The sequence below is a fragment of the Orbicella franksi genome, chromosome 8 (assembly GCF_964199315.1).
Source record: "Orbicella franksi chromosome 8, jaOrbFran1.1, whole genome shotgun sequence".
NCBI lineage: Eukaryota > Metazoa > Cnidaria > Anthozoa > Scleractinia > Merulinidae > Orbicella > Orbicella franksi.
The window spans coordinates 9,238,495-9,264,461 of NC_138152.1; the positions used below are offsets into that span (position 1 = coordinate 9,238,495).

Consider the following 25,967-nt stretch of genomic DNA (forward strand, 5'->3'; position numbering starts at 1 on the left):
AATCCTAGTCCTCAAAGTTCCTCGAGCACCTCAACAGGAATTTTAAGAAATGGTCTTCCATGACTCCAACTTCTGAGTCAAAATTCTCAAAAATTATTTCCGTTTTATCCAAGATGTCTGCAAGAAACTTAGGAAACTCAACTTCTAAATCTAGTTCTCCTTCGCCCGCCATGTTTTCAGTGCTCTCTAGTGCTCAGTTACTCTTGTTCCTGTTGGCCGCACTCGGCCCAGGAAGATTGCATCAATATTTGAGGTATTGGATTGAATCAATATTTCAGGTATTGGATTGCATCAATATTCGAGGTATTGGATTGAATCAATATTCCAGGTATTGGATTGAATCAATATTTTAGGTATTGGATTGAATCAATATTTTAGGTATTGGATTGAATCAATATTTTAGGTATTGGATTGAATCGATATTTTAGGTATTGGATTGAATCACTATTTTAGGTATTGGATTGAATCAATATTTCAGGTATTGGATTGAATCGTGAAAATTAAAAGACTGAATTGAACCAAAAATTTTATTTACCATTGGATTGAATGCCTTTTTCTATCTTTAAATAAAACCGTTATTTAAAGGATTAAACATATATTGCAAGGATTTAATTTTGCTACAAACAGCTTGCCATACCCCCTTCTGAAAACAAATTGCTGGGCTCTCTGAGATTTTATTTCCTGCTTCCTGGGTGCATTTGTGATCACAAAGTCACGTGGTGGGTGAAGAGGAGAAGGAGCTAGAAGGGGTGGACAATCTATGTGACAAATATTGTTGATAGTGTAGACAGCACAACAAATATTTGTCAACAGTTCAAAGTAATGACTTTGGACAGCAGAGATACACGGGAACAAGGTGGGGCTGCTTAATCCCACCCCCCCCCCCCCAAAAAAAAAATGGCACATACGAGCATATCTGCCACATTTTATGTGATGAATCATCAACCTGAGCAATTTTGTTTGTTTGTTTGTTTACTGCAGAACCACCTGGACATTGTTATGATGCAATTTATCATCACTAAGAGGACAGATACATAAAAAAACTGATGTCAATTTGTTTTTTACAGTAACAAGACCCCACAATGGTCAAATGCCAGGAATAAATAAGGGGAAAAGACGCCGTAAACTTGCTGTAAACAAAGATAGAGTTTTATTCAAAATGACATAAACATTGTCAATAGCTTTCCTCGCATTTTGATTGGCTACTTAAATAAGTCCATAAAATCTCATTGGTTGAAAAGTTAACAGTTTGACAGCTGAAAATTGAACTTGAAATCTTGCATAAATTAAAATTTTATCTGTCTGCACTCTTATTGATGATAAAGATGGGCCAATCAGCACACGAGAAATTAGACAGTTATTGTAAAATACCAATTTAGATGCAGATCTTTTTTGTGACAAACTACTAACTAGACTCTGCAAAACAGTCCTATTTTTTGCAAAAGCATGAAGGATGCAAAGTCTTCGAAGAAAAGAACTGGAATGAGTGTCAAAACTGGTGAGTGAAAATGAAGAGTGCGAGGTTCATGTGCACTGTCCATGCTTCAGATTCTTCAGCTGTGTCAAACAAAAAGTGAAATAAATGGCTGTCTTGCAGTCTACTCTAATGACACAAATGTCATTTTATGTTGGGGTTCTTTGCTTTTCTGAGTTCTTTTGTCCATCACCAGCTCCCTCCCCCAACCCTTAAAAATATTTAAGTAAATAAATATAAATAAAGACCATAAAAAAGTAAATACAAAATAGGTAAAATAATAAAGAACAGTAAAGAAATCGAGCCTTGAAAGTTGTTGTGTGAACATTGAGTATTTATTTTTATGACCAGTAAATAATATGTTGTTCCAGTTATCAGTATTTCTTCAGAGAACGTCATTCTAATCTCATTCCCAGAGGCCAGGATCCTTTTGGTTTGAATCAAGAATCGAGACCAGAGGCTACTCTCAACTCATGTTCAGAGACCATCATTGAACTCAAACACATGCGCAAATCAAACTGGCACCAGGATTTACTAGTTCCGGTTATTGATTTTGTTCAGAGTGTCAGGAGTCCAGTCACCACTGACTGAAAACACTGGATCTAGGGACAAGATTGGAGATGACCCTGAGAAATTGTTAAAGGCAAGCGTAGTCCTCATTACTGCAATGGGGGATCCATATAATTGTAGTGTTAGGCAATTGCCTGTGGGTATCCCCCATAGTAACTATTGTAAGTCAAGTGACTAATGGTGTAATAACCAAGTGCTCAGTTGAGTTGCTGAACTGTATATCTCTTAGATCTGTGATTAAAAGTTTCAACACTGTGTTTTATTGTGGAATTGTGGCATCACAATATCTAGGGGAGATAAATGGTCCTTCTATAACTCTGTGTCTTGCAAAATTTTAGTCGCATTTCGCAAGTATCATAGTCTCAGTTTTTTGGTAGTTACATGCATCTCGCAGTCTCAAGTTTTTCACAAAGCTGTCTCTGGGTCTCCATTTTTTTTACGAGGCCAAGGAATTCTCTAAGACCCTTGATATATTGAATTTTGATAATGCAACTTTCAAATTTCAGAGACAAAGTTAATCCTAATGTGCATACCCCAACATCATATTAGTGTTAGAAAAACAGCTATATAGCTTGTTCTAGGATATCAAAATGTAATGTTATATTTGAATTTCCAGTTGAAGATAGTCTGTCTCACAATTTAAAAAGTCAAAATGTCTCAGGCTTGCAAAGAAAACGCTTGTCTTTTCAGCTCGCAAAGTCTTGCATTTGCCATTCGCCACCCCCATATCTATAAATAATTCATGACAGCTGTAACTGATCTGACATTGGAACCATCTGGTTCACCATAATCACAATGTTAGACCTTTGGTTTGTACAATAAAGAACGATAATGCTCCCACACTGATGTATTTTACGATGCTTCAAAGATTGACCACCACTCATTCCTGTCCAGTATTAGTCCAACACTGCAGCTTTTCATAAAGCCAACTTGTTGCAACATTGGTCTCCTTCTCCTTGGCATGCATCAAGTTACTGACATTGGAGCAGCTGCAAGGCTGGCTAGAGGTTCTTGTAAATCTGATCATTTTCAGTTGGCTTGACTGGTGTTGAAGGAATTATTATCCATAATTTCCCAGACTTTCTCTTGCAGGACAGGAACAATTTCTGCAGACACAAACAAGTGTGTCTCATCCAGATCATCTATCACAAACTTCTTCCCCAAAATTATTTTCTCATCAAGGTGAAGAAGAAACTGCTTCACCGCAGGATCACTACAAAGAAAGGCAAAATACAATTGATGTAAAGTCCTACAGATCAAGCAAGCCACATGTACAGTGCAACCCTACTCTATGGATGCCTAGGCGGGGTTGTTCGAAAGATGGTTAACACTAACCCAGGATTAAAAGTTAGCCGATGATTACTTTTTTGTATAAAAATGTTTTTCACTGCTCACAGTATGTTTTGTCTAGGTTGAGATTATTAAAAAACAGAGAACCTAACCCTAAAGTTACAAAACTAAAATCAAAATTTTTGCTAATCCTGGGTTAGCTTAATTGGGCTTTGAACAACCCAGCCCAGCTTATTACCTTGCTCATTACACAGTGTCATATGTTTAGTCATGTTCATCACACCTTTTGCTTATCGTACCCAAATAGAATATGAAAGATTCACATTGGTTATGGTAATCTTTTTTAAGTTACAGAAAAATAACACCGTTGCTAGGGGTTTCATTTAGGGCTGGGCAAATTGACTGGTGTGAACAGAACTATATCTGGCTGCCTCGTCAATATTTTAGATAGTGCTGTTCCTGTCTTTTTCAGAAGACTGTCTAACAGTCTACTAAAAAGCTGAGCTTTTTTAAGTCAAAGAAACCACGATTTTGTAAGCAACCAACTTTGTGGTCCAAATTGCAGGAAAATCCATCTCTACAAGTGTAGAATTTCAATTTTTTTTTCTTCGCAGGTGCATGCCCCCAGACCCCCTAGCTTGGCAAGGCCCTGTTATAACCAGAAGTCATATCCAAGTCATATTCCCTCTTGTTAAAAATCTTATTGAAACCCGTCTGTCACATTTGAACCTGACAGGATAACCCTAATTTTACCACAATTGCTCCTAATCTCACAATCTGATTGGCTAATTTGCCATTGTCGATAAGAGTCAATACCACGCTGCTCGCATCAATGTGTTGCGCAATGTCTTTTTCAGCACGGGCTCTGAAAAAAACATTTTCTTTGACATTGACATTGTGGTAAAAAACAAATCAAAATGTGGTTTAGCGTGGTCTGTACTCTTATCAACAATGAATGTGTCATTACTCTTATCCCAAACATTTTTTTATTGTTTCTGCATGTTGAGCCAGTTTGTAAAAGTTTTTGAAAGGAAAGTCTGACACATAAAAGTAGCTCATTTGCATAGTGCAACGCATGCACTTTCAAGTCCCAGTCACTGTTTTCAATTGTCTACAAATCTTGACAAAGATTTCTTTCCTTATCTTTGATATTGTGGTAAAAAAACAAATCAAATGTGGTTTAGTGTGGTCTGTACTCTTATTGACAACGAGTACGCGTCATCACAGTGGTCAAAATTTGTTGCGGATTCACTCAGCTGCGTCTCGTGAGTCCACAACATTTTGACCACTGGGATGATGTGCACTCGTTGTTGATAAGAGTACAGACCACGCTAAACCACATTTGATTTGTTAATTTTACCACCATTGCTGCTAAACTTGCAATCTGATTGGCTAATTTGCCGTTGTCGAAAAGAGTCCATACCATGCTGCTCGCGTCAATGTGTCACGCAATTGGTTGTGGACTCACTCGGCTGCGTCTCATGAGTCCACAACATTTTGACCACTGTGATGACGCATACCCATTGTCAATAAGAGTACAGACCATGCTAAACCATATTCGATTTGTCAATTCTACTGCCAGAAACTTAACTATAATTTTTGAAATGAACGTAAGGTTTCTTGAAGTTTGAACTCAAGTTACAGTCAAGGAATTACATATCATTGTGTTCCTTTTCAATTGCACTAGGCTAAGCTTTAGTCTGGGTTCTCCCATATGAAAAGGTCAGGGCAGGGGTTTCATTAACATGTTCAACAGGAGGACACTTGGTTTTCATAGGTGGGCATCCTCACAGCTGGTCAACTTGCACGGTGCTCAGGCCTTAATGAAACCCCTGTTAGGGGTGCCGTTATCTTGCTTAGGGCTATAAATCATGGATTTTGGTCTCACTAAAAGTGTTCATGATGAAACGCCACTATTTTTAGCTGTAAAAGTAATGTTTTTTTGCAAGTAATGTGCTGTCAGTATTGTATAGTGCCAGTGTTAATAAATGTTCTACAGTCAAAGTATCTTTTAGGGTGCACTTGAAGAACTAATGATAAAAAAAACACTCTTAATTCCATTTTCAGGTTGATTTCCACTAGTCTCTTGTGTACGGTATACTAACACCAGATCCTTTCCTCCTGAATGGCAGCTGGTAAATCAAGCCTATTTCTGTTTTAAGTGGTATCTTTCAGGGGTCAAGTAAAGCTTGAACCATGCCCAGAGTGATCTCCTTCAGGGGTTGAATTCAAATTTTCAGCGAGAATCCCCAACCTTTAATATGGGAGTTTCCCTCTCACTCCCCCCTCCCTCGACAAGTCCCTTAGGAGTCTTTCTTAACCACTGTACTTTTACAGGGGAGCAATTTTACTGTATATTTGGATTTAAACTGATCTAGCTAGGTTATACATGTATATATGGTCACAGCAGTTTGTAAGCCTACATAGTAATTAATAGCCCTACAACAAATTATAATGGAAGTCATCTGACATAAGTTATTTGTCCACCTATTCCCCCCAAGGAACATTATGAATCTAAAGTTGAAAACAACTTGAGAAAGTAAATCGTTATTGTGGATAGAATCTTGTGATCGTATCGCAAATTAATTGCTTTAAATGGAGTGAAAGTTTTCAGTACCCTGGCTTGCCAGAGTAACTTTAGCTAGCAGGCTAACACTTACGGCTTGTGCCATAATAAAATTTCGACTAAAACTCATACTTCCTTTTATGTTAACCTGTCTTCACAAGACATTGAAAAGCTTACCATTCGATTAAAACACCCTTCGTCACATTTACCATCTTGAAATGATTTCCAAAGGTCTCAATCCTTCCTAATTCTCCAGTAGCATCTCCAAAAGTTGAACAGGGAGTTGAATGAAATAGAGCTTGGTAACCGCTCATTGGCCTTTACGGAGGAAGCAGGACGGTCTGGGGAGGGGTGGGGAGTACGTAGCAGTGGACCCCAGTGGATCCCTTGTACTGAGTTATCAGTTTGACTGATATAGCTGTTTGACCGTGTCTGCAGTATGTCCTCTTCTTGAAATGCACAAAATGCCTATAGCTGAGATTCTACGTAAGACAGCAGAATCCCATTATATTTGTTTTGAATATATTCAAGTTTTCAAAACTCCCAATTCTTTGCACCAAAGGTTGTTTCCCTCCACTCAGCTCAAGAGTAATTTTACTTAAATATTAAGAAACTGACCTAGTTAATATACTTAATGGTATGCATTTTTTGCAACCTTTTGTCAGCTTCATACCTTGCATTGCACCCCTCTCCCCCAAGAAAAATAAATATATAAAATCTCAATGAATCAACAAACTGAAGGTAATAATAAAGTTAACTTTATTTCATTTGTTGCAATTCGTTTTCTGATTCAATTCGCTGCTGTTGGATTATAAGCACAGTCACTTAGTATGTACTAACTACTTATTAACCGAGAGTTAGGTCTTTATTAACCGAGAGTGAACTCTCAGACCGAGACCTTACCATATAATAGCGGAGTTCTGGCGACCAGAAGGGCTGCCAAACAAAGCCCCACATTCATATAGGAAAGAAAAGGTAACCCATGAACTGATTTTCTCATGGTTATCATGGCTACCGGTATTGCTCATGGGCGTCTACGCACAACGACGACAACGATGGCGTCATGCAAGATGACGGCCGTACTCTAGCTGATAGGTTGAGAGAGACCTGCCACTAGCCTTGGTTTATAGCATCTTTCTTCGATATTAGACATCCATGTTATGGTCATTTGACACCTGTCAAAACAAGGTATCTGCTGACCAGTATCACATGACCATATCACAGGCTCAAGTTTAGAGCTCATCGAGGTCACTTGTTTTTTTGAAGTTGACCGCTGACAAAGTGCTGGTTTTCGATTGGATCGCAGACTCATATCAAGTTGACTTGTTGTAAACAGGGCCAGGTTGTTTGGAAGGTGGTTAACACTAACCCAAAGTTAACTAAAGTATAAATTTCTCTTGTAGACCCATGTTTTTCCCTGCTTTTGTTTTGTGCATTTTGGGATTACACAAACTCAAAACAGAAGGCCAAACAATACACAGAAAAACCTCACCGCAAAGTGCAAAACTCAAATCAAAATTGTTGCTTATCCTGGTTTAGCTTAATAAGGCTTTGAAGAACCCAGCCAAGGACCTCTGCTTTTAGCTTTTAGACTTGGCTAAGTAACATATTAAATACATGGGCCAGAGCAGGTGGCTGCTTTTGTCTTGATATAACATGGAAGTTCCTGCCAATCTCTCCTAATTCTTGCATGCATCACATGTAAGATGTCTGTAAGTGACTTGTTCAATGATATTATCCAAAGAAGTCTCAGCAGTTTCGATAATCCTGCAAGCCAACCTAAATGCAACCTCATTAAAAATCTTTAGAGATTAGAGAGATAATTTCCAATCTTGTAATGCCTGACGTAGGTTATGTTCTGCATCCTCAAAGCTTGGATCAATCTTAAGGGCTTGTCTAAGGTCTTGAACTGCCTCCTTGTATCTACCTGTAATTCAAAGGTAATGAGAATTAAGACTTCAGAACCGACAAACAGGCTAATTCCAGTTAGGAGTAAATTGAGTGGAATGGGGAGGGGGGGTTAGTGTTACAGTATTGTCTCACTCTGTCTCCACTGATTTGTGAATTACTGAAACAAATAGAAACTAGACTTGGCTTGATTAGCTGTTGTTGTTGTTGTTTTCCTGTTTTTCTTTTTGCATGTGTGTATTGAATTTTTGTCATTGGTTTTTGTTGGAATGGAATTGATAATCAAATGTTTAAAAAAAAATTGGTCAAAAACGTGTTCTGCAGAGAAACTTAAGACACAAGTCAATTCGTTTCTACCAAAGTGTGATGAACCTTTTCTGTAGGTTATAACTTATACACAATATCATGTTAGGATCTTTTTGTAAGCTTTGACTACTTTCAAGTTAGTTTGGTTAAATCAACATAAGAAGGCATCTGTTCAGAAATCGTAGCATGATTTGCCTCTGACTGATATGATGCTGTCATTTTCATACTAAAGACCTCAGAGGAAACATTTTTGAATGTACTATACACCTCCAAAGTTCTATTGTTTTAACTTCACTGTTCTTCGTCACAAACAGGGTTTGAAAGCCACCTCCACTGATTACGGAAGACCAATGAATGGTGTTGTAATCAAGAAATAGGAAATTGCAGGGGTTTTTACATAGGGTGGCATAAACACAAGGGATCATGTGTACTAACAGCATCCACGGTTGAGTGTTGATCGATACCCTCGATCCACACCCTTAGTCAACTCTTGATTGACACTCGATCAACATCCTGATCGATACTTGGTCGACACTTGACCGACATCTTGATTGACACTTAATCGACACTCGATCAGCACTCAATCAACAGTTGGTTGTTAGTCAGCCAAGTGTCAACTGACTCATATGCATCAATCAAAATTTAATCAACTCTCAACTAGTCAACAAGTGTTGATCCAGTGTCAACCACAGTGTCTATGGAGCATCATTCAAGTCTTGATTGAGTGTCAATCAAGGGTCAATCAAGGGTATCAATCCACATTCGACCCCAGATGCCTTCAGTACGTGTGTGCATGGTCCAGCGCAAGGGGCCGGGGGTATATGGGAGAATTAGAAAGTTCCACAATGTTAATTTCAAATTAATTCCCCTAAGCTTCTTACACTGTTTGTATCGGCATATTTAAAAAACAAGTAGCCATTTTCCATTTTATATACAACGCAAATGTATAACGTTACTGTGTTAACATAGCCTCACGCAAAACGGCTTGCTGACCAATCAGAGCGCACGTAAAACTTTGTAAACACTTTAGACCGTAACGTGTGAAGTAATTTTTTTATAAATTAAAGATGATCTTAAAGTAAATCTTACGCACCCATTCTGTAATGAACCTGCCCTCGGTTGTAGTAAGGTATTGTAAAGTCTTTATCAAGTTCTATAGCCCGAGTATAGTCTGAAATTGCATCATCGAATTTGACTTGCAAGTATTTTAAATGTCCTCTGTCGTTCCATGCACAAGATAACAAACGAGTTACTGATTTGCTTTCCTCTTTATACTGTTCAGCAAGTCCAATGACCTTATCCAATACTTTGAGAGCATCGTTATGACATCCATTACTTTGTAAAAGCTTTGCACGGTCATAAAGAGCTGCAATGCTGTCCGCCATATTGTAGGCTGAAAGAAGTCTGGACACTACTCCACCAAAGAGATAGGGATTGGAAACGAGTTTGGTTTCTGGCCGCCAGTTTTCAAAATTACAGTTTTGTTTACAATCTGCAAACGGATTTTCTGCTTCTATCTTGATAACAATCTTCGAAATTTTAACAAAAATGTCCTTTAAAGAAGCTTTAGCAACTCCTAATGAGGTTATCACGGTTCTTGCTAGCGCCGAAGACGAAGAAGTCCTAGGAAAAGTTGCAAAGATCTATAACGAGGTCCAACAGGAGCGATCTCTTCAACAGGAAAGCGTGAAATCGACCTTACGAGCTTTAAGTAAACTACTGGCTGACAAAGAAGAGGAAGAGCAAGCTTCGAGAATCAACGAGAATTCAAATGGAGTAGAAACCCTTCAGCTTGAGAGAGATGCTACCGTCAAGCACATCAAAAAGTTGGAAACTGATGTTAAAGTCTTCGAGAAAAAAATAACGGGCAAGGAAGACGAAATCAAGGATTTGATGGAGAAAGCTACCGAAGTGAAAACCAACCGCGTGGAGATTCTTCCGCAAACTAAGTACAATTTCAGCCTATACACAAACGTGAGCCATATCAGGTGGGATTATGAGAGTGATGAAGACCAAGTCAAAGGATTCATTGCAAACTTGAATGACGTGAAACCCTTCTGCTTTAGTAAAAGCGAAAAGTCGAAATTTGACATTGTCAATTCTCTCTGGGATCTTCTTGAGGCCTGAGGACTGAACTTCAGATGATGCATATTAAGGGATTTGACATTTTTAATTGGTTTAAGAACATTTTAGTAAAAGTGAGGAGTTTGATCATAAGAAAGCTATATTTGAATGCTTAGTTAAGCTTATAGTCAAGTGAGACAGTGTGATAATGATGTACACTTGTAGACTGGTTTCAGAGAAATTTTAGAATAGTTCACAAATTTCGTGCATCTGCAGCAGTGGGTGACTTGACCGGTGTTTCCACCAGACCACGCCATTGCGGGATTCCTGCTTTGCAATCAGAGATGGCCCCCAGAAAAACGAAAAAAGGGCCAATTTGGCCCTTTCCTTTTCCAAGGCTGCAGACTTACATCATCATTACTACGTCATGTATTCCTAAGGATTGTTCTCTAGTAATGCACAGATCCTTGATAGTAGTATCTGATTCAAAAGAAACCTTATTGAGTAGAAACACTTCAAAAAGCACTTACTATTAAATTTTATCATAGATCCTAATGAACTGCTTTATTTTCCTTGGTACCCTGATACATTTTTTCCCTTTGTAGCTTTCAATGTACTGGCCCCTTTCCTAAAATATTGGCCCCTAAAAAGGGTCTTCAGGGGCCACTGAAACACTGCTTTACACCCTAATCCCCAAAAATGTAAGGTTGTAGTCATGGGGGAGGTGGGGGGGGGGGGGGGGGGAGGGATAATCTAGGACATTTTATATAGGGAGGCTTCACCCTAAGGTCCAACCCCTTACCCTTTTGTATACCATTTTGCAAGAAAAGGTAACCCTTCCATATAGCTTTAATTGGAAAAGTTTCCCCTTTGACATACCTAAAACATTGCATCTCTTTTCTAAACACTTGAAGTGAAGTTAATGATGTCCCTCTAATTACAGATTTTTCTCCTTTTCATATACCTCAACTTGTAAAATCCCTACCCTTTTAAATACCTGGCCCAAGTTGTTCGAAGGCTGGATAATGCTATCCACCAGATATATCCCTATCCAGTGGATAAGTGTTAATAAAACAAACTACACTATCCACTGGATAGTGATTTATCCAGTGGATAGCATTATCGACCTTTCAAACAACCCAGGCCTGAAGCCTGAAAAAAGCACCCCTTTTGGGCAGAAACCTTCCCATATAGGCCACTATAGGGAATACCCCCTCCCTTACCCTGAGATTGTTTTCTACTTGACCTTGTACTCAGAGTCTTCATTCCTCTTGATCAGTGGACAAAAAATGAGCACCCCTTGAAGGTTCTGTGTTTGGACGTCTGAAAATATCAGACTTTCAGTTGAATTGTGCATGCCTATCTGACAAACACATGACTCAATCAAGTTGCTAGTGTTTTGCTTTTGCTCATTTCTGTTGTTTTTAAAACAATGACCTAGTTATTAGTTTTATATTCAGATGACAATAAATTTTATTATAGTCAGTATAAAAATCAATTCATCACAATAATTAAAGTGGATTATTGATGTGAAGTTTACTGACTTGGCTTGATCACCAAGAAGTATGAATACCTTTCTCATCCCTTAATAGTTAATACCAGGGGTTGCAATTATGTGTATTTACTGAAGACCCTTCTAGCAAAAGGATTCTGGCCTCTTGGGATGAAATGTGCTGTTTTAAAATATTGATATCAGTTCTATACTCCAACCACAGAAGGTTTTTTGGTTTAATCCTACCTTGGGCTGGGTATAGAATACTTCTTGGAACTATACCACGTAAAAGTACTGATATTATGTTTGTTGTCTAGGCTCCTCTCTTTTTTCATGGTGTTGTAACTCAGATCATACCTTAGGCTTACTTCGTATCTTCTACTATTTTGTTGTGATTGTGTCATTAAATTGAGGTAATAAAATTAAAAAGTGATTCACATTTCTGGAGGTCAGTGCTAGCAAGAGAACACTGGTACAAAACATGGTGTGTGCATGGGTGACTCTGTGCTCAACAACCTGGTGATCAAACCAGGGGCACATTTCTTGAAAGCCCCGGTAACAGTTCAGGGCCACAAAGCCATTTTTAGCTAATCTGTATCTAAAAACAGAGAGGTGTATATGCCTGAAACTTCTTGTATCACGGGAGATGAGATGATGTGTCAGTTTAGAATAGGTACCTCTTAGGGCTGAAAAAAATTTCAAGCCATGCCCACAAAGAAGGCCTTGATACCTCTTCAGGACGGACCATTAGAAAAGTGATGGATGGGGGGTGGTGGGGGTTATACTGCAGTTTTCTGGATCCAGCTGGAATCCTGAATCCTCATTCACCAGATTTTCTCTACAGTTAGAAAAACGGCCTTTTTCCCTTTCCACACTGAAACATTTTGGTGCGGCAACCTCATTATGGATATTGAGCGGCCAGGACTTAAAAGTGATACTGAACCATATGCTATAAACAGCGATCCTGCTTGATTCATGTTTTGAAAGCCTCAACATAATATTATAACAATAATTTCACAACTGAAATATATATAAATGAAGATTGTTGCACAGATGGGAACACGCATGTCGAACTGTAAAACTTTCCCTAAGATCAAGACCAAAGGTTGGAATCAAAGACTATTGTGGAGGTTTTACACAACAGATGTGCTTAGTGTGAGCATTTTTAATCTATGTTAGGTTTTTAGCAAAGTAAAAACCACATCATTCAAGCCCGATCAATACATTAAATTTACCAGCTAAAAATCGTGAAAAATGCACCAAAGATGCTTCAATTTTGCAAAAAAAAGATACTATTTGGGGAGGGGGGCATGCCCCCACACCACCCTAGCCCAATGTGGCCTTTGGCACCATATTTGTTAATGGACGGCCAATCAATAAGATTAATATTTCCCTAAACATTAAAGAACAGCTGCAAAACAGGGCCATTTTGGGCAATAGCACTATGTATAAACCATTTTCAACAAAGATGTGTCTGATACTTGGTTATGTTTCCCCTGGCGTGTGATTTTGACAGTAAAGCAGAAGGACTGTGTGAAACATAAGAATTCTTTGTTTTGAACCCTGCTCCAGGCATTCAGACTGTGGAGAGTGTCAAGATCAAGATTGTGGAAGTGGAAAATTTTACCCCCACCACCACCAAAACTAAATCTTGCAGAGGCAGTGGGCGTGGAAAAAAAATCTTGCAAGCTGAAAAAGTCCCACCCCCACCCCCATCACTTTTCTAATGGCCCATCTCTTAGAAGAACTTCTTCTCAAAATTTCCGAAGAGCACCCCCTTCCTTTATATATGATAGTTCCCCCGGGGGTCCTCGATATTAAATTTGAAATAAATAGTGGAAGAAGAGAAAATCTTGGAAAGTCCTTTGAATCACAACTCTTTCACATAGCTTTGAAATTGAATCATATTTTCTCCATCCTAGTATTCCCTCGCGGAGGGTACACACCGATCAAAGCCGTCGATAGAAAGAGAAGTCCCGATTTGCGGCCAATCTGCCCGATGGTCTTAAAAGCTCCCAAAAGGCTAACCAGGGTAATAACCTGAGAGATGGAGAATTTAAACTTATGTTAAAGCCGACTTTAAAGCTTGGAGTAATCTTTATATGTCTAAGCAATGTCGGCCAACTTACCGCCCCAAGACGATTTTACCCGAAGAAAGGTAAAAGGTTGTCTTTTACCCTCAATCAAAAAAGGATAAGCCCTTAACAAAATAGTTAAGCCCCGGCCAGCTAAAACTTTAAGTCTCCTTCATTTTCTGACAGATTTATTAATTGGTCGAGCCAAGTTAAGAGTAAACAGATGAGTTGTAACCTTAGAAAGCGATAAACGGAAGGCTGATCCTTGTGGCGAGGGAGAAGAATTAAGAAACAGCCGAAAAGCTTGGAAAAACTAAAAAAAAAAAATTAATAAAACATGCTGCAATCTAGGATTTTTTTTCTGCTATCATGAATCAGCAATGAATTAGAGGAAACGTACATATAAAGAAAAAGAAAAAGAAGAGGAAGCAAAAAAAACAAACAAAACAAAACAAAACAGAAAGACAAAAAACAAAAACAAAAAAAACTAGACAGCAAAACAAAAGAAAATGGCCAGGGGAGCCGCTACAGCTTAGCCAATTACAGCTTACCCCCCTTAGATATAATTAAGAGACAAAATTATACAATATATATAAATCTAAATCTAGTATAGGGAGCTTAAAAGCAGCAATGCGGTGCGCGCGTTAAGGTCTTAGCGGTATTGCACTTTGAGTAAATTGGGCACTTTGGGCACTTTGGGCAAATTGTCCGCCACGTCCCCAATCTGGAGGACAAAACAATAAGATTGTTTTGCATCTGAAAGGTTTGTTTCTCAGGGGAGAGAACAACCATCGTTTTGTCCTGCAGATTGGAAATTACTGAAATAGGTTTATACGCTGCGCGTGTGTACGGGTTCATCCTGACGTATAGCAAGTATATGCGTCTGGAAAACGTTGAACCACAAGCTTAAGACCGAAGTTAATTGTCCAAACATCATTCTCCATTTTCTATCTTCTGCTCAGTGCACGTTTCCTTGCTTGCAGAGGCTCTTTTCCTGGTGTTCTCACGTCACTGAACACCAGGAAAAGAGCCTCACCCCCTCTGCTAGCAGAGAAGGTGCATGTAAAGCCGGTGAAACTGAAGCACATCCATTAACACAAAATGAGGCGACGGAGGATTCAAGGCCGCACTGTATACATTAGGAACTTCGAGATTATCAGAGGGCTGTTAGAAGGAGATTTTTGTTACCTAATCCGCAGTTTTACCTGAATTGTAAAGATAAAGAGCTACGGGATCAGTTTACATTTTAGAAAATAAGTAAAACAGCAACAACAACTGTCAATACGCTTTCCAAAGAAGGGCATATACGATATACAAACCTTCTTGTTACAAGTTGATTTTCAAGTGAAAGTCATGGTGGAAGAGACTCATTTTTAGAGGTAGGAACGTCCCGATTTGATGGCAAAAAAACGTTGTTGAAAGGAAAAAAATTTCAAGAAAATGTTTCCAAATGCTGATAGGCATAAAACAAACGAGTTGTCAAAAAATGCGCCACTGACTTTCATTTCGACAAAGAAACAAAACGAGCCATAATGAAGAATGATGTTTGGACAATTAACTTCGGTCTTAAGCTTGTGGTTGAACGAACGAACTCATGATGAGTTCGTTCGTTCAAAACAAAGCACAACGTAACAGTACCACCATTTAAGACGTTAAGTTAGTAAAAGGAGTGTTACACAGCGGGGTTTTAATTTTAAAAGTGACAAGTGGCGGGTCTTTCTTCGCAACTTTTTTGCGCGCGAGACGCGGATGTCGCGATGCGCGCGCGCAATGTTAACTACTTCGATGGGTTTCTCGAGGAAACGAAATCTTTTTTACTCTACGTGCGTATGAAAGTGACTATCACTGGCTTTACGTGCGTAAAAAAATACACACCTCGATCATGTATGGACGTCTGTATAATCTCTTTGTTCTTGTTCTTTACGCGTGTAAAAGCAGCTTAAGAGCAAGCACGTAAAAGTGATGTGTCAACCCTAAGGCATTTTGAACGCTTTCCGCTTTTTGTCAGATCAATGATCTCACGCTAGAGAGAAACGAAGGATAAAATATTGAAAGAGATTGTCTTGAATCCTGTTCAGCACACATGAATATTTATTTACAAAACATCCTTTAGCCGTAAAATTATAAAAGCTGTGCGTCAGCTTATATAAACTTAAGAAAACAGAGAAATCATTGGCGCTACCTGTAGACATAACAAGGATATAGATAGAAACCGTTATAGAACAAGTAACAATTAAAAAAGTGTATCAAAAACTTGGATATAGCAAAGACTTGCACGCGAAAATCTAAGTAGGGATAGTTTCTAATATAAACTACATCTTATCTCTTTATCTTAAAAGCACAATTGGAAACATTTGTACATACATCTCCGGTGAAGAAAAATGTTTATCTAACGCAGAGAAGCTATGTAAAGTGTCAAAACGACCTCTACGTTATCTCGAACTCAAATCATTTTCTCCCAGATATTCTTTTCAAGTCGTTTTCTGTCGGCCATCTCGACCCCTTGCTGTTCTGAACTATTTTTCGCTTCCTTCAAGATGGCTAGCGCGTATAAACTAGATGTTTTGACAAATAAAGTGCATGGCCTGTCTGGGCCACTTTATATGTCAACATGTAACCTCCTGACTTCTAAATCACTTTCCCGCATTATTGCAGCACGGTGTTTTTCGTAAACAACGACGTGAACCAGCTCAGCTGAAATGTGTTTGAAGCCACGTTTGAGTCACTCATGGCATATCATGTGTTCTCGTTTCGGTCTCGTTACTCTGTAACTTAATTACGTTTCTGTGTTATTTTTTTCCCAAACTTAATATAATTAACGGCGGCTTGAGAATGCGTGTTTTGTGCTATATCCGCCGTTTTTATATTAAAAGAACTTCTCATCTAATATCTGATCTCATCTGAAACCGTTTAAGGTTTTAGATTTCGTCATTCAGCACGACAATAAGTGTTAGAGTGCATTTGATGACAGGTATATTTGCATACAATCAATAATATTCGTCTTCCTGTACTCAAGAGGTCAGCAAATTTTACAAGATCTTGAACAATTTCAACAAGAAAATTGTAAACTTTTGAGAGCATGGGTCAATACTTCAGTGACATCACCACGGCAACCCATTTCGCCCCAGGACTTTTTTCAGACAGTCATGTGTAGAACATCTCAGAAGCAAAGCAAACAAGCCGAATCACACGGGCAAACAACAAACTTTATAACAATAGTGCAAAGTTTACAAAGGCTTCTACAATACACAATCATCTCTTATGCTAATAGTTTCAAAGAACTGTTTAACGCGATTGGTCAACATTGGGTCCTTCCATTTACACACAGAATACTGGCCGGACAACATATTCTCCACGGGATCCAAGAATTTTTCGTCCGTGAGTTTTCTGGATACAAAGAAATTGACCTTCTGGAGTTTGAACCTAAATGGTAACTAATATCAAGACTGCGTCAGGACGAGGGAGACAAGATTTCGCCGCTAACAAAATATGAGTACAAATGGTGGAAGCTCTAACGGTTCTTCGCTCGAAGACAAATATGGAAGTGCCAGAGTGGCTTCGGTTGTGTACCTGTGTGCAGTCGGAGTTTGTGGAATCATTGCAAATTCTCTGGTCATTTTTGTATTCTGGAAATATCCGAAGCTGAGAACGGCTGCTAATCTGTTTATTTTTAACCTTGCATTCTGCGATTTGATGCTATCGATTTTAGACAACACTTTTTCCGTAGCATCTACGCTCTATGGCGAATGGTTGTTCGGCCAAGCCGGTTGTGTTTCGTACGGATTTTTCCACTATTTCTTCATCTGCTGTACTGTTTCGACGCTGGCTGCCATTTCTGTGGATCGTTTCTTTTTCATCACTCGGCCAAGCCAAACCAGAGCGGCTCAAGTAATTACGAGAAAAAAGGCGATTGGAATATTACTGATAATCTATCTGTACACTCTTTTGTTTACGTTTCCTCCATGCGTCGGATGGAACTCTTTTGTGGAGGAAAAAATCTTCTACAGTGGTTGTTATATCAATTACGGCGATCAAAGAACGTCTTCAATAGTTTATTCAGTGATTGCACCGGCTTTTTTATTCATGGTTCCACTTACAATAATGATTTATTGCTACGCAAGAATTTTCATCGCCGTTCGTCGAAGCACACAACGAACAATCGGAAGAACACTTGCCACGACGTCTTCTGTCAAGAAGAAATATCCTCTGTTAAAAAGAACGCACATACAGACGGCCAAAATGATCATTGTTGTCATATTTTTCTCCATGATTGTATGGGTTCCGTATGTCGTCGTTTCCTTGGTCAAGGCAGCAAATGTCTACATTGACCCGATTGTGTCACACATCACTGTACTCGTTGCCAAGTCGTGCGTTATTTACAATGTCCTTATCTACGCGATTCTAAACCGCAAACTAAAAGCTGCGATCTTGGACGCGATCTGCTGTGGAAGGCAAAGTTTTTCGCTTGTCGGCACCCCTAGTTCCGGAAATAATGCTAACAGAAATCGAATCAGTCGAATTTTAAGCGAAACTGAAGTACCATCTCATGTCGCGGAAGCTCAAAAGAATCGACTGAGCGCTTTGTCATTGCAGCAATCATCGGAGCATGTTCCTGAACAATATTCTGACCATCTTTCTCCGCCTTTCAATCCTAAAGCAAAGAACGGTGTTGTGAAAAGCGTAGAGTTCAAAGACGGTCAAAGAAGAGACAGCGTGTCGGTTGTTGTAAATGGTGTCGGTGTGGTACCGCCAGTGACAAATGGTTCGGTTTATTCTGAAGTTTCATTGAGGCGTAAGAAAGTTTCAAAGATCCAGCGAAATTCAGATGCGACTCGTGCTAGCAATGGATCTATAGTTATCTCGGACGATATAGCACCTGAGAAGACTGTTTCGCCGCAGGGCGCTAGTGAAAAAAGTACGAATTTGGATTCGGAGGATAAAACATTGTCTGGCGGAGAACCCGCAAGAACAGATTCACAAGTTAATGCAGCGGCTGATACGCCGCTAAGTACTTTACCGGCAGAATCAACTGGCCGGCCGCTTCAACACGTTCACCACCTTTATTCGTCAAGATCAACCAAGAATAAACGCTCGCAAACTTTATCATCGCCTTCGCAATTGTACAAGAAAGGCACGCGACCCATTGCCGCGCAACAGGTCTCCAAAAGGACTTCGCCCGATTCGAGTATTCCGCGCGCAAGCACCAGCACAGATCAAGAAAGCGATCTTTCGAGGAGAGATTCTCGCGAGAGTTCTTTCGTTCAGCGATCAGTGAGCAGTACTCACAGACCTAAAAAGCCGCGACCTGGGAATAGAACAAATGCGAAACACGCGCCCTCGCGCAGGAAAAGTTATGCCAATGGCGGAAGGGGCAACATAGACCCGCTTCAAACTTCAGCCCAAGAATTGCTGGAGATACAGAATTATTGGAAGCGAATGAGCCTCTGTTTAGACGACATCGATCTGGATGAGGTGACGAGAGAGGTGGACATGGTTTAGATAGGTTTTTTTTTTCTATAAGGAGTCTTTTCCTTTCCCTGAAAGAAAATGATTAACGTATCTGCACTCTGCACGCAAGATACCTTGGTACACGCGCGCGACATTTCGCGCGCATTATTTTCGTAACGCGTGCGATATTTTGTGCAAAATCATGCTACGCTTTGATGGGTAAAGGGGAAAATTTCTTACGATATACCAAGAGTATATCCAAGGCTCTGATATTTATGGAGGAGTGTTACTTTATAATTGAAACATACCACAATCATTGCTTTGTGTTTTATTCAGGAAAACTGCTTTTATGTATTTAAATACTTAACGTCTCAGACAATGTTTATTTTTTCAATATTTTCTGTCTCCTTTCTCAACCAGCTGTAGGCTTTGAATTCTAAATTTAGTTGCTTAAGTTGCTTCTCAATTGACGCCTTAGACCGCCATTTTTAGTGACTACTAATGGTGGGTTTTCACCAGGGCATAAGCTTAAACCGACATAGTCAGGTGTTGGTATTCAGTGCCTTTTGTTAGAACAATTTCCTGACAAAAGACGTTACTTAGCAATACCTTAATGCGTCTGGGTATGTTGTTAATGCTAGTGCTTAAGTGCTAGTGAAAACCACTTTTAAGTCACTGCATATGCAGTGTAGATCACCTAAATCTAGATAAATTGAAAAAATGGCTAAATTAATACTCGCTATTGTCAGTAGCGGCCAAAATGGTACTGCTCCCATTAAATAACGTCCGAAATTTAACCTGTATTTCGCTGCTGTAACACTTTGGCACTGACTCAGTGAAATAAGGTTTTAATAAACCGACGTAGAGAAAAACTGTGGCTGTTTGAGAAGGGACACAGAAATCTTGAGTTGGTTTAGGGCATATCTAACCATTGCGTTTTACTCAGAAGGAATCGTAACTTTTATAAAATATTTATTAATAAGTTGACTATCTATTTGTACCTGGGCTTGTTCATATGAATTTTATTCTCGGTGTTGTTTAGTATTTAATTTTTTTTAGGGGAATATCGTTCGTTCTTTTAGCTTGTTGCTTTAAATCCATTTGAGACAAGGAGTCAAGTTCACTCTGAGAAATATTTTGGTCCAGACGTAAACAGAAACTAACATTCTTTCAAGGTTATTTTTTCAAACAGTTCTCTTTTTGACGAAGTTGATTTTATTATCGTTATGGCTATCACCACATGATTTCTTTACAGATCAGTTTATTGTACAAATTTCAGAAGGCAAAGATGGAACGTGTTAAGTCTATAAACTGGTAACTACAATGTTACCCAAAGGACAGGTCACTGAGGAGAGACCGTTTTTTTTTTTCTTTTCCGTTATCACGCGTGTTCTCGCGTTTCTCGTTCGTCACACACACTCGTCACGCATTCTACTGAAAAACTCCTCGCATTCTCCAAAACGCACAACTTCGGTTCACTTTCAGTTGAGTTTTCGCATTACGTTCAATGTTGTCCAAGCTATTTAAAATCATGCGTACGTTAATATTATACTGCAACTATATTTACAAAATATGTTTTATATCAAGAGAAAAGTTGAAAAAAGTTGTCAAGTTAATTTTAAATAAAAATACACAATACATTAATGTAGATTTATGTGTTTGGAAGCCATTTAGCGCCAGGATGGCTCTCGCTACTGGATGCAAATCTTGTTCAGTTTCCACAGTGTCCCGTTTCCGGTAACATGGGGAGGGCAGATGAATTTTTCGTTTCATTTCGCCGAAGATAACTTTGTGTTGAAGCCTTAATTTTGGAAGACGGCTGAATTCAGACCTAGTTGTGTTACAAGTTGTAAGTAAACTCGACCTTTTCTCAATCCTGAATCTTTCGACGAAGTCGCGAGCTTGAACGACGTTAGTGGCGCAACAAACAAGCCAGGGAAGAATTGTTGGAAATTACTTTTAGGAAGTCTACAAGTAAACTTGACCTTTCAGATATGTCTGTCGTAGGAACGTGTAGATACAGGTACATCCTGATAATGCAAGTTCGAAGCCCGTTCCTTTTAGCGTACCGGCTCATCAAAAAAAAAACAACCGAACCCGTCTATTGTGTTTGTTTGGCCTTTACGACATGCGCCATTATCCGAAATCAAGGGACGTTTTGTTTTGTTCAGTTGGACCCGGAAAATTCGAACTCGGTTATTTCGAATTCCCCCAGCTTACTTCAAACTCAAACCTATTTCCCTTGGATTTGCCCTTTCCGTCTCAGTCATGTTTTATTATCGGCTATTTCGACTCTCCTCACTATTTCAAACTGATTTCTGTTTGCCTAGGCCTAAAATCAACCCAGTTTATTTCGAACTCTATTGGTAGCTAGATCGAGCTAAAAATTTAACATCATCATGAAGTCAGACTTTAGATCATAGCTGGAAAACTGCAATTTGGCGTTTTCCGTTGTACTTTAATCTCACGGTGCTGTAATGAACTTCGTGCTCGGGTTTTCTTTTTCCATCCTTCCGACAATAAGTAATGGTTATTGACCAAGCGCGAGGTCGAGATGGTTGTATATTGACCAAGTTCTATTTTTGCGCGTTTAAGGATCGGTACGAGGCCGAGGTCCATAAACACCCCAAAAAGAACGAGGCCAATATCCAGCCATCTTGACCGAACAAGCTTGATCGATCAATAACTGAAAGGATTTATTATATGGCGGCATGAACAAACTCTCTTCCGAGATACAAAAGGGAAGATAGCGCTTACTTGCCCACTCAGGTAGCCAGTCACAGTGCAGGATATGGTTCTTCTTGCCAGCTCGCGGAGCTTGCCTTATATTAAACGAATATATATATTTAAAAAATACATTCCATCACATTGATTACAAATTTTAATATTTTAATTAAAATTAGTATTGATTGTAATTTACGATGACCTGGTTATTTCGAACTAGAGAGGTTCAATTGTAGTCAAGAGAGATGTTTCTTTTGTCGTAGTTTAATCCATCCTTTACACCAACGGAACTCTCAAAAATGGGGCTTCTAAAAAAACTTTCACAGTTTAAGATTTTACCCGCAATATATCGAATCATTTCGTTGCAAACATTTCAGACTGGCCGATACATTGATTGTACTCGATATTTCATGACATACAAAGCAACGGGTGTAAAATCTAAAAGACGACAAGCCATAGCCGGTAGGGTAAAAATGAAAGGTGACCGCCGCTTGTCCGGTAAACGATTACGTACCTGCTACAATCACAGTATTTGTTGTTGCTCAGAACTGATTAAAGCCATGTTTTGTTCAGCTCAGTTACGGTTTCTGATGGTCAGAGATCAACTGGCTAAATACCACAGGCAACCATCATCACGAAGGTACTAGTTTTGCGACTGACTGAGATTGTCCCGACTTGAAATCGCTTCAAACCGGCCGAGAGTCTCCAGATGCCATAATATATATATCATACAAGAACAGGTCATGCCATTACCATTCTGAAGCCTGAAGTATTATTAATAATTGTAACTAAAATATATGCGCTTCATTCCCTAACTGACGCCGCGCGCGTCCACGCGCGTGTCGTGTGGCCCCGTTAACCAGTCTGCGAGGCCGCAGACTTATTCCACTTGGAATAACCGCAAGCAGAACTGACCATTAACTTAAAATGAGAAAATTCCTGTTTCATACATTCACTAAAGAGGGTTTCAAACGTTCGGAAGTTTCAAATTTATAATTTCTTTTTTGCGTTGACAGACCAAGGCAATACTAGAAATACATTTTTAACTAAATACGCTACGATGAGGGCGAAGAGTACATTTTTCACGGAGTAGCAGGCGTGAGCCCGTAAAGGAGTCTGGGGGCACGCCGTCGGGAAGTTTTTATTTGTAGGGGCTCCCACGTTTTTATAAATCAAAACGTGGGAAAACGTTAAGTGTTCAGTAACTTATTTTAAAAGATAATTGATCGTACGTTTTATGAGAGGAAAAAAAGAAACAGTTTCATTATTTAAGACGCTTCCGGAGGTACACAAGTCCATACTTGCGTATTTGGTCGCTGCGACCCCCTGCTCAGGAAATTGCCAGAAGGTTTTCATCAAAGAGCTGGCAGTCAGTGTCTTTCGTTTCCTTGCCAAACGTAACTAACATTTGAGCGAGTGTCACAATAATTTATATCTCCAGCTAAAAACTAGTTCATGTCCCTAATTCGAGAAGACGATGTATGTAAAGTTAAAGGGGAGGGGGGGTTAACATGAATTTAAGTGAAATTTTAGGAAGTTTGGAACATGCCATGAAATTGCTGTTTTCACTTCTTATCTTGACAGACGTGTTAAACTCGTGATTTTCTTCCTGTTCACATCTATTAACTTGACAGTAGCTACAGCTTGAATTACCTTAAAATCTTGTTCTTAATTAATAATTCTGGTATTACAATTTAAAGGCTAGAGTGAAACTCCTAACTGGGGATAAGGGAATTGCGTATACGTATATACGTAGATTTATAGCGTAAGGTCTTTCCAGTTTTAAATTAAAAGAAAATCGAAAGGAGAATAGCTTTACCTCCGACACATGCGTGATGTAGTTTAAAGTACCACAATGAAAGCACATACTTACTTTGCTTTAAACTACGGAAGGACAAAGTCTGATAAAAGGGCCTTTGCCGTAACTGGCACGTGAGACCTCAGGGGCTCGCGCGGAATCGCCATCCAGAGATTTCGGAGGCATAATCTTTGGAATTTAGAGGCAGTTGGTAGCCGCTCTGCACCGACGCCCGCAAAATAAGTAATGAAAGCAACAAAACTCGTTAATACGCCACTGTCGTTACATTAAAATTCAGCTTGATAGAAACAAAAGAAATGAATAATCATGGTCATTCAATTGCCTTTGGTTGTGTCCTCTAAGCCTCACTGCCAAGCTGAATTATATCGAAAACGGTCTATTGGTACGACGGAGCGTGGCCGAGTGGTCAGCGCGTAGGACTGGCAATCCAGCGGTCTCCGCTTAGAGCAGCAGTACCTGGAGTTTTTTCACGGTTGCCTCAGCCACGCTTCTAAATAGCCAACTGGTTTGCCTCCGACCAGTTGGGATTCTTAACAATGTTGAGTTTAAAATTTGAATCATTTGCTTCAGTTGTTTGCTCGGCCCTACTAGCCTTTGTGCTATATCGATAAACACTGCACTGCTGAGGATAGTAAAATTTTAATTTTTTAAATGTTATTTTTATCGAACGAGATTTGGTTTCGTTTGAATCGGTCAGTTGCCATTTCTCGATTTCTGTCGTCGTAATATTTTTTAATCCAAGTACATGTTTAAACAAATTTGTTCCGATTCGGTGCGGAACGGATCTTTAAATTAATTGGCCCTTTCAGTGTTGAAGTTGATAGTATTCACTGGGTGAGAATGGCAAGTTCCTTACTACAAAATTCAAAATACGTAAATAAATAAAAAGGCACTAAAGAAAAAAAGGAAAAGAAAATAGCTTGTAGAGAAAAAAGAAATTGAAAAATTATTACCAGGAGTGGGGTTTGAACCCACGCGGACAATACGTCCATTGGATCTTAAGTCCAACGCCTTAACCACTCGGCCATCCTGGTGTCACATCAATGGACTGGTCATATGTCTTTATTTGAATTATAATAGGTAAAATTTCGTCACCAGGCTTACTCATCTGAACGGAATGCCTGTCGCATTTCAACATCTTTCCTCCGAGAAGATATGCAGGTGCTAACAGATCTAAATGAACTTTATTTTATTCCAATCAAAAAATATTACGGCTACAAATGTTTTTTGCCCACCATCATGGAAAAAAAGCCACGTAGACTAAACAAATTACTAGAGCGAAGAAGAGCGCTTTCGTGCAGTGCCCGTGGCCGCTGTTCGTGTTATCAATCAAGTTTCAGGAAGGCATCTGTCGCGAAATGACGCAAGCTTCTTGCTATATAAGCATAGTTAGTAATGGTTTAAGACAATGCCGGAGATAAGTGGTAAAGCAGATTCATTGAAAACGAGAGAAAATGTGAAATAATTTAACCAGTTTCATACAGGCTTGTCGACCGACGGTTGGGACATCCAATTCGAGTGATGTTGTAGAACGCTCGCACTTTCCTCGCGTTCGGCCGGTCGCGTCAAGAACCCTCGATAGGTAGGTAGAGGAGGTTGCCATCAGAATATTTGAGTTTCTTTATTCTATCAGTTCTGTTTGCCATTAGCTAATAAGCCTGCCAACGCGAAGTCTCTTAAATTCGCGATTCCCAGCCAAGAATTGTATCGAATTCTCAAAATTAGTTGTACTCGAAAAAGATTCCAGAAAGTTAAAAGTTCAGTGTCATATACAATACACTCTTTTAGGAATGTATTGGGATCTCTCTGATCGAGTGGTTTTTTTTTTTGGTTTTTTTTTTCGGGCGCTTCCATTTATACACCTTTAAACGCATTTCTTACAGCAACGTTTCTTTCTTTGTGCAATGCGGTTTTTTTTTTCTACTGCGACAAAGGTTTGAATAATTCTCAATTAGTGATCGCTGTGAAGGAAGATATAAATATATATAATATCTTCCGCTGCTGACAATTAGGTGAACCATTGTTAAAATACACACCAAAATCAACGAGTGGATTCGGAAAGAGAGAGTATATTTGCGGCAGGATAAATACAGCGTTCGAAAGATGACAGTTCGGGAGCAATTTCGGTCGCAAATCGTAGAAAAATAGCCTGATCAAAAATTTGTACAACACGCGACACTAGAGTACTTCGCTCCTTAGCAAACATGTGTACAAGCTAAAGGCTTTCTTGC

At 39.2% G+C, this 25,967-nt stretch overlaps 4 protein-coding genes and 2 non-coding genes across 6 annotated transcripts; 3 read left to right on the forward strand and 3 right to left on the reverse strand.

The window, feature by feature from the left end:
- Positions 1–1,798: 1,798 nt before the first annotated feature.
- On the reverse strand, positions 1,799–6,214 carry LOC145495031 (general transcription factor IIH subunit 5-like). The gene is made up of 2 exons (XM_081474608.1): positions 6,078–6,214; positions 1,799–3,257 (listed from the first exon to the last, which is right to left on the reverse strand). Exons 1-2 carry the CDS (start codon positions 6,212–6,214, stop codon positions 3,074–3,076), a joined length of 321 nt encoding a protein of 106 aa, XP_081330734.1. The 3' UTR covers positions 1,799–3,073.
- Positions 6,215–7,697: 1,483 nt separating this feature from the next.
- On the reverse strand, positions 7,698–9,499 carry LOC145495030 (uncharacterized). The gene is made up of 2 exons (XM_081474607.1): positions 9,208–9,499; positions 7,698–7,827 (listed from the first exon to the last, which is right to left on the reverse strand). The coding sequence occupies exons 1-2, from the start codon at positions 9,497–9,499 to the stop codon at positions 7,712–7,714; spliced, it is 408 nt and encodes a 135-aa protein (XP_081330733.1). The 3' UTR covers positions 7,698–7,711.
- Positions 9,500–9,660: 161 nt separating this feature from the next.
- LOC145495029 (kinetochore protein Spc24-like) lies at positions 9,661–10,728 on the forward strand. Its single transcript, XM_081474606.1, has one exon. The coding sequence runs from the start codon at positions 9,663–9,665 to the stop codon at positions 10,239–10,241; it is 579 nt and encodes a 192-aa protein (XP_081330732.1). The 5' UTR covers positions 9,661–9,662; the 3' UTR covers positions 10,242–10,728.
- A 4,701-nt stretch (positions 10,729–15,429) lies between these two features.
- On the forward strand, positions 15,430–21,284 carry LOC145495105 (melanopsin-like). Its single transcript, XM_081474676.1, has one exon. The coding sequence runs from the start codon at positions 17,235–17,237 to the stop codon at positions 19,242–19,244; it is 2,010 nt and encodes a 669-aa protein (XP_081330802.1). The 5' UTR covers positions 15,430–17,234; the 3' UTR covers positions 19,245–21,284.
- A 2,538-nt stretch (positions 21,285–23,822) lies between these two features.
- Positions 23,823–23,951, forward strand: LOC145496294 (U11 spliceosomal RNA). The gene has a single exon (XR_014050540.1). It is a non-coding gene; the product is annotated as a U11 spliceosomal RNA (small nuclear RNA).
- Positions 23,952–24,686: 735 nt separating this feature from the next.
- On the reverse strand, positions 24,687–24,770 carry Trnal-uaa (transfer RNA leucine (anticodon UAA)). Its single transcript has one exon. It is a non-coding gene; the product is annotated as a tRNA-Leu (tRNA).
- Positions 24,771–25,967: the final 1,197 nt, after the last annotated feature.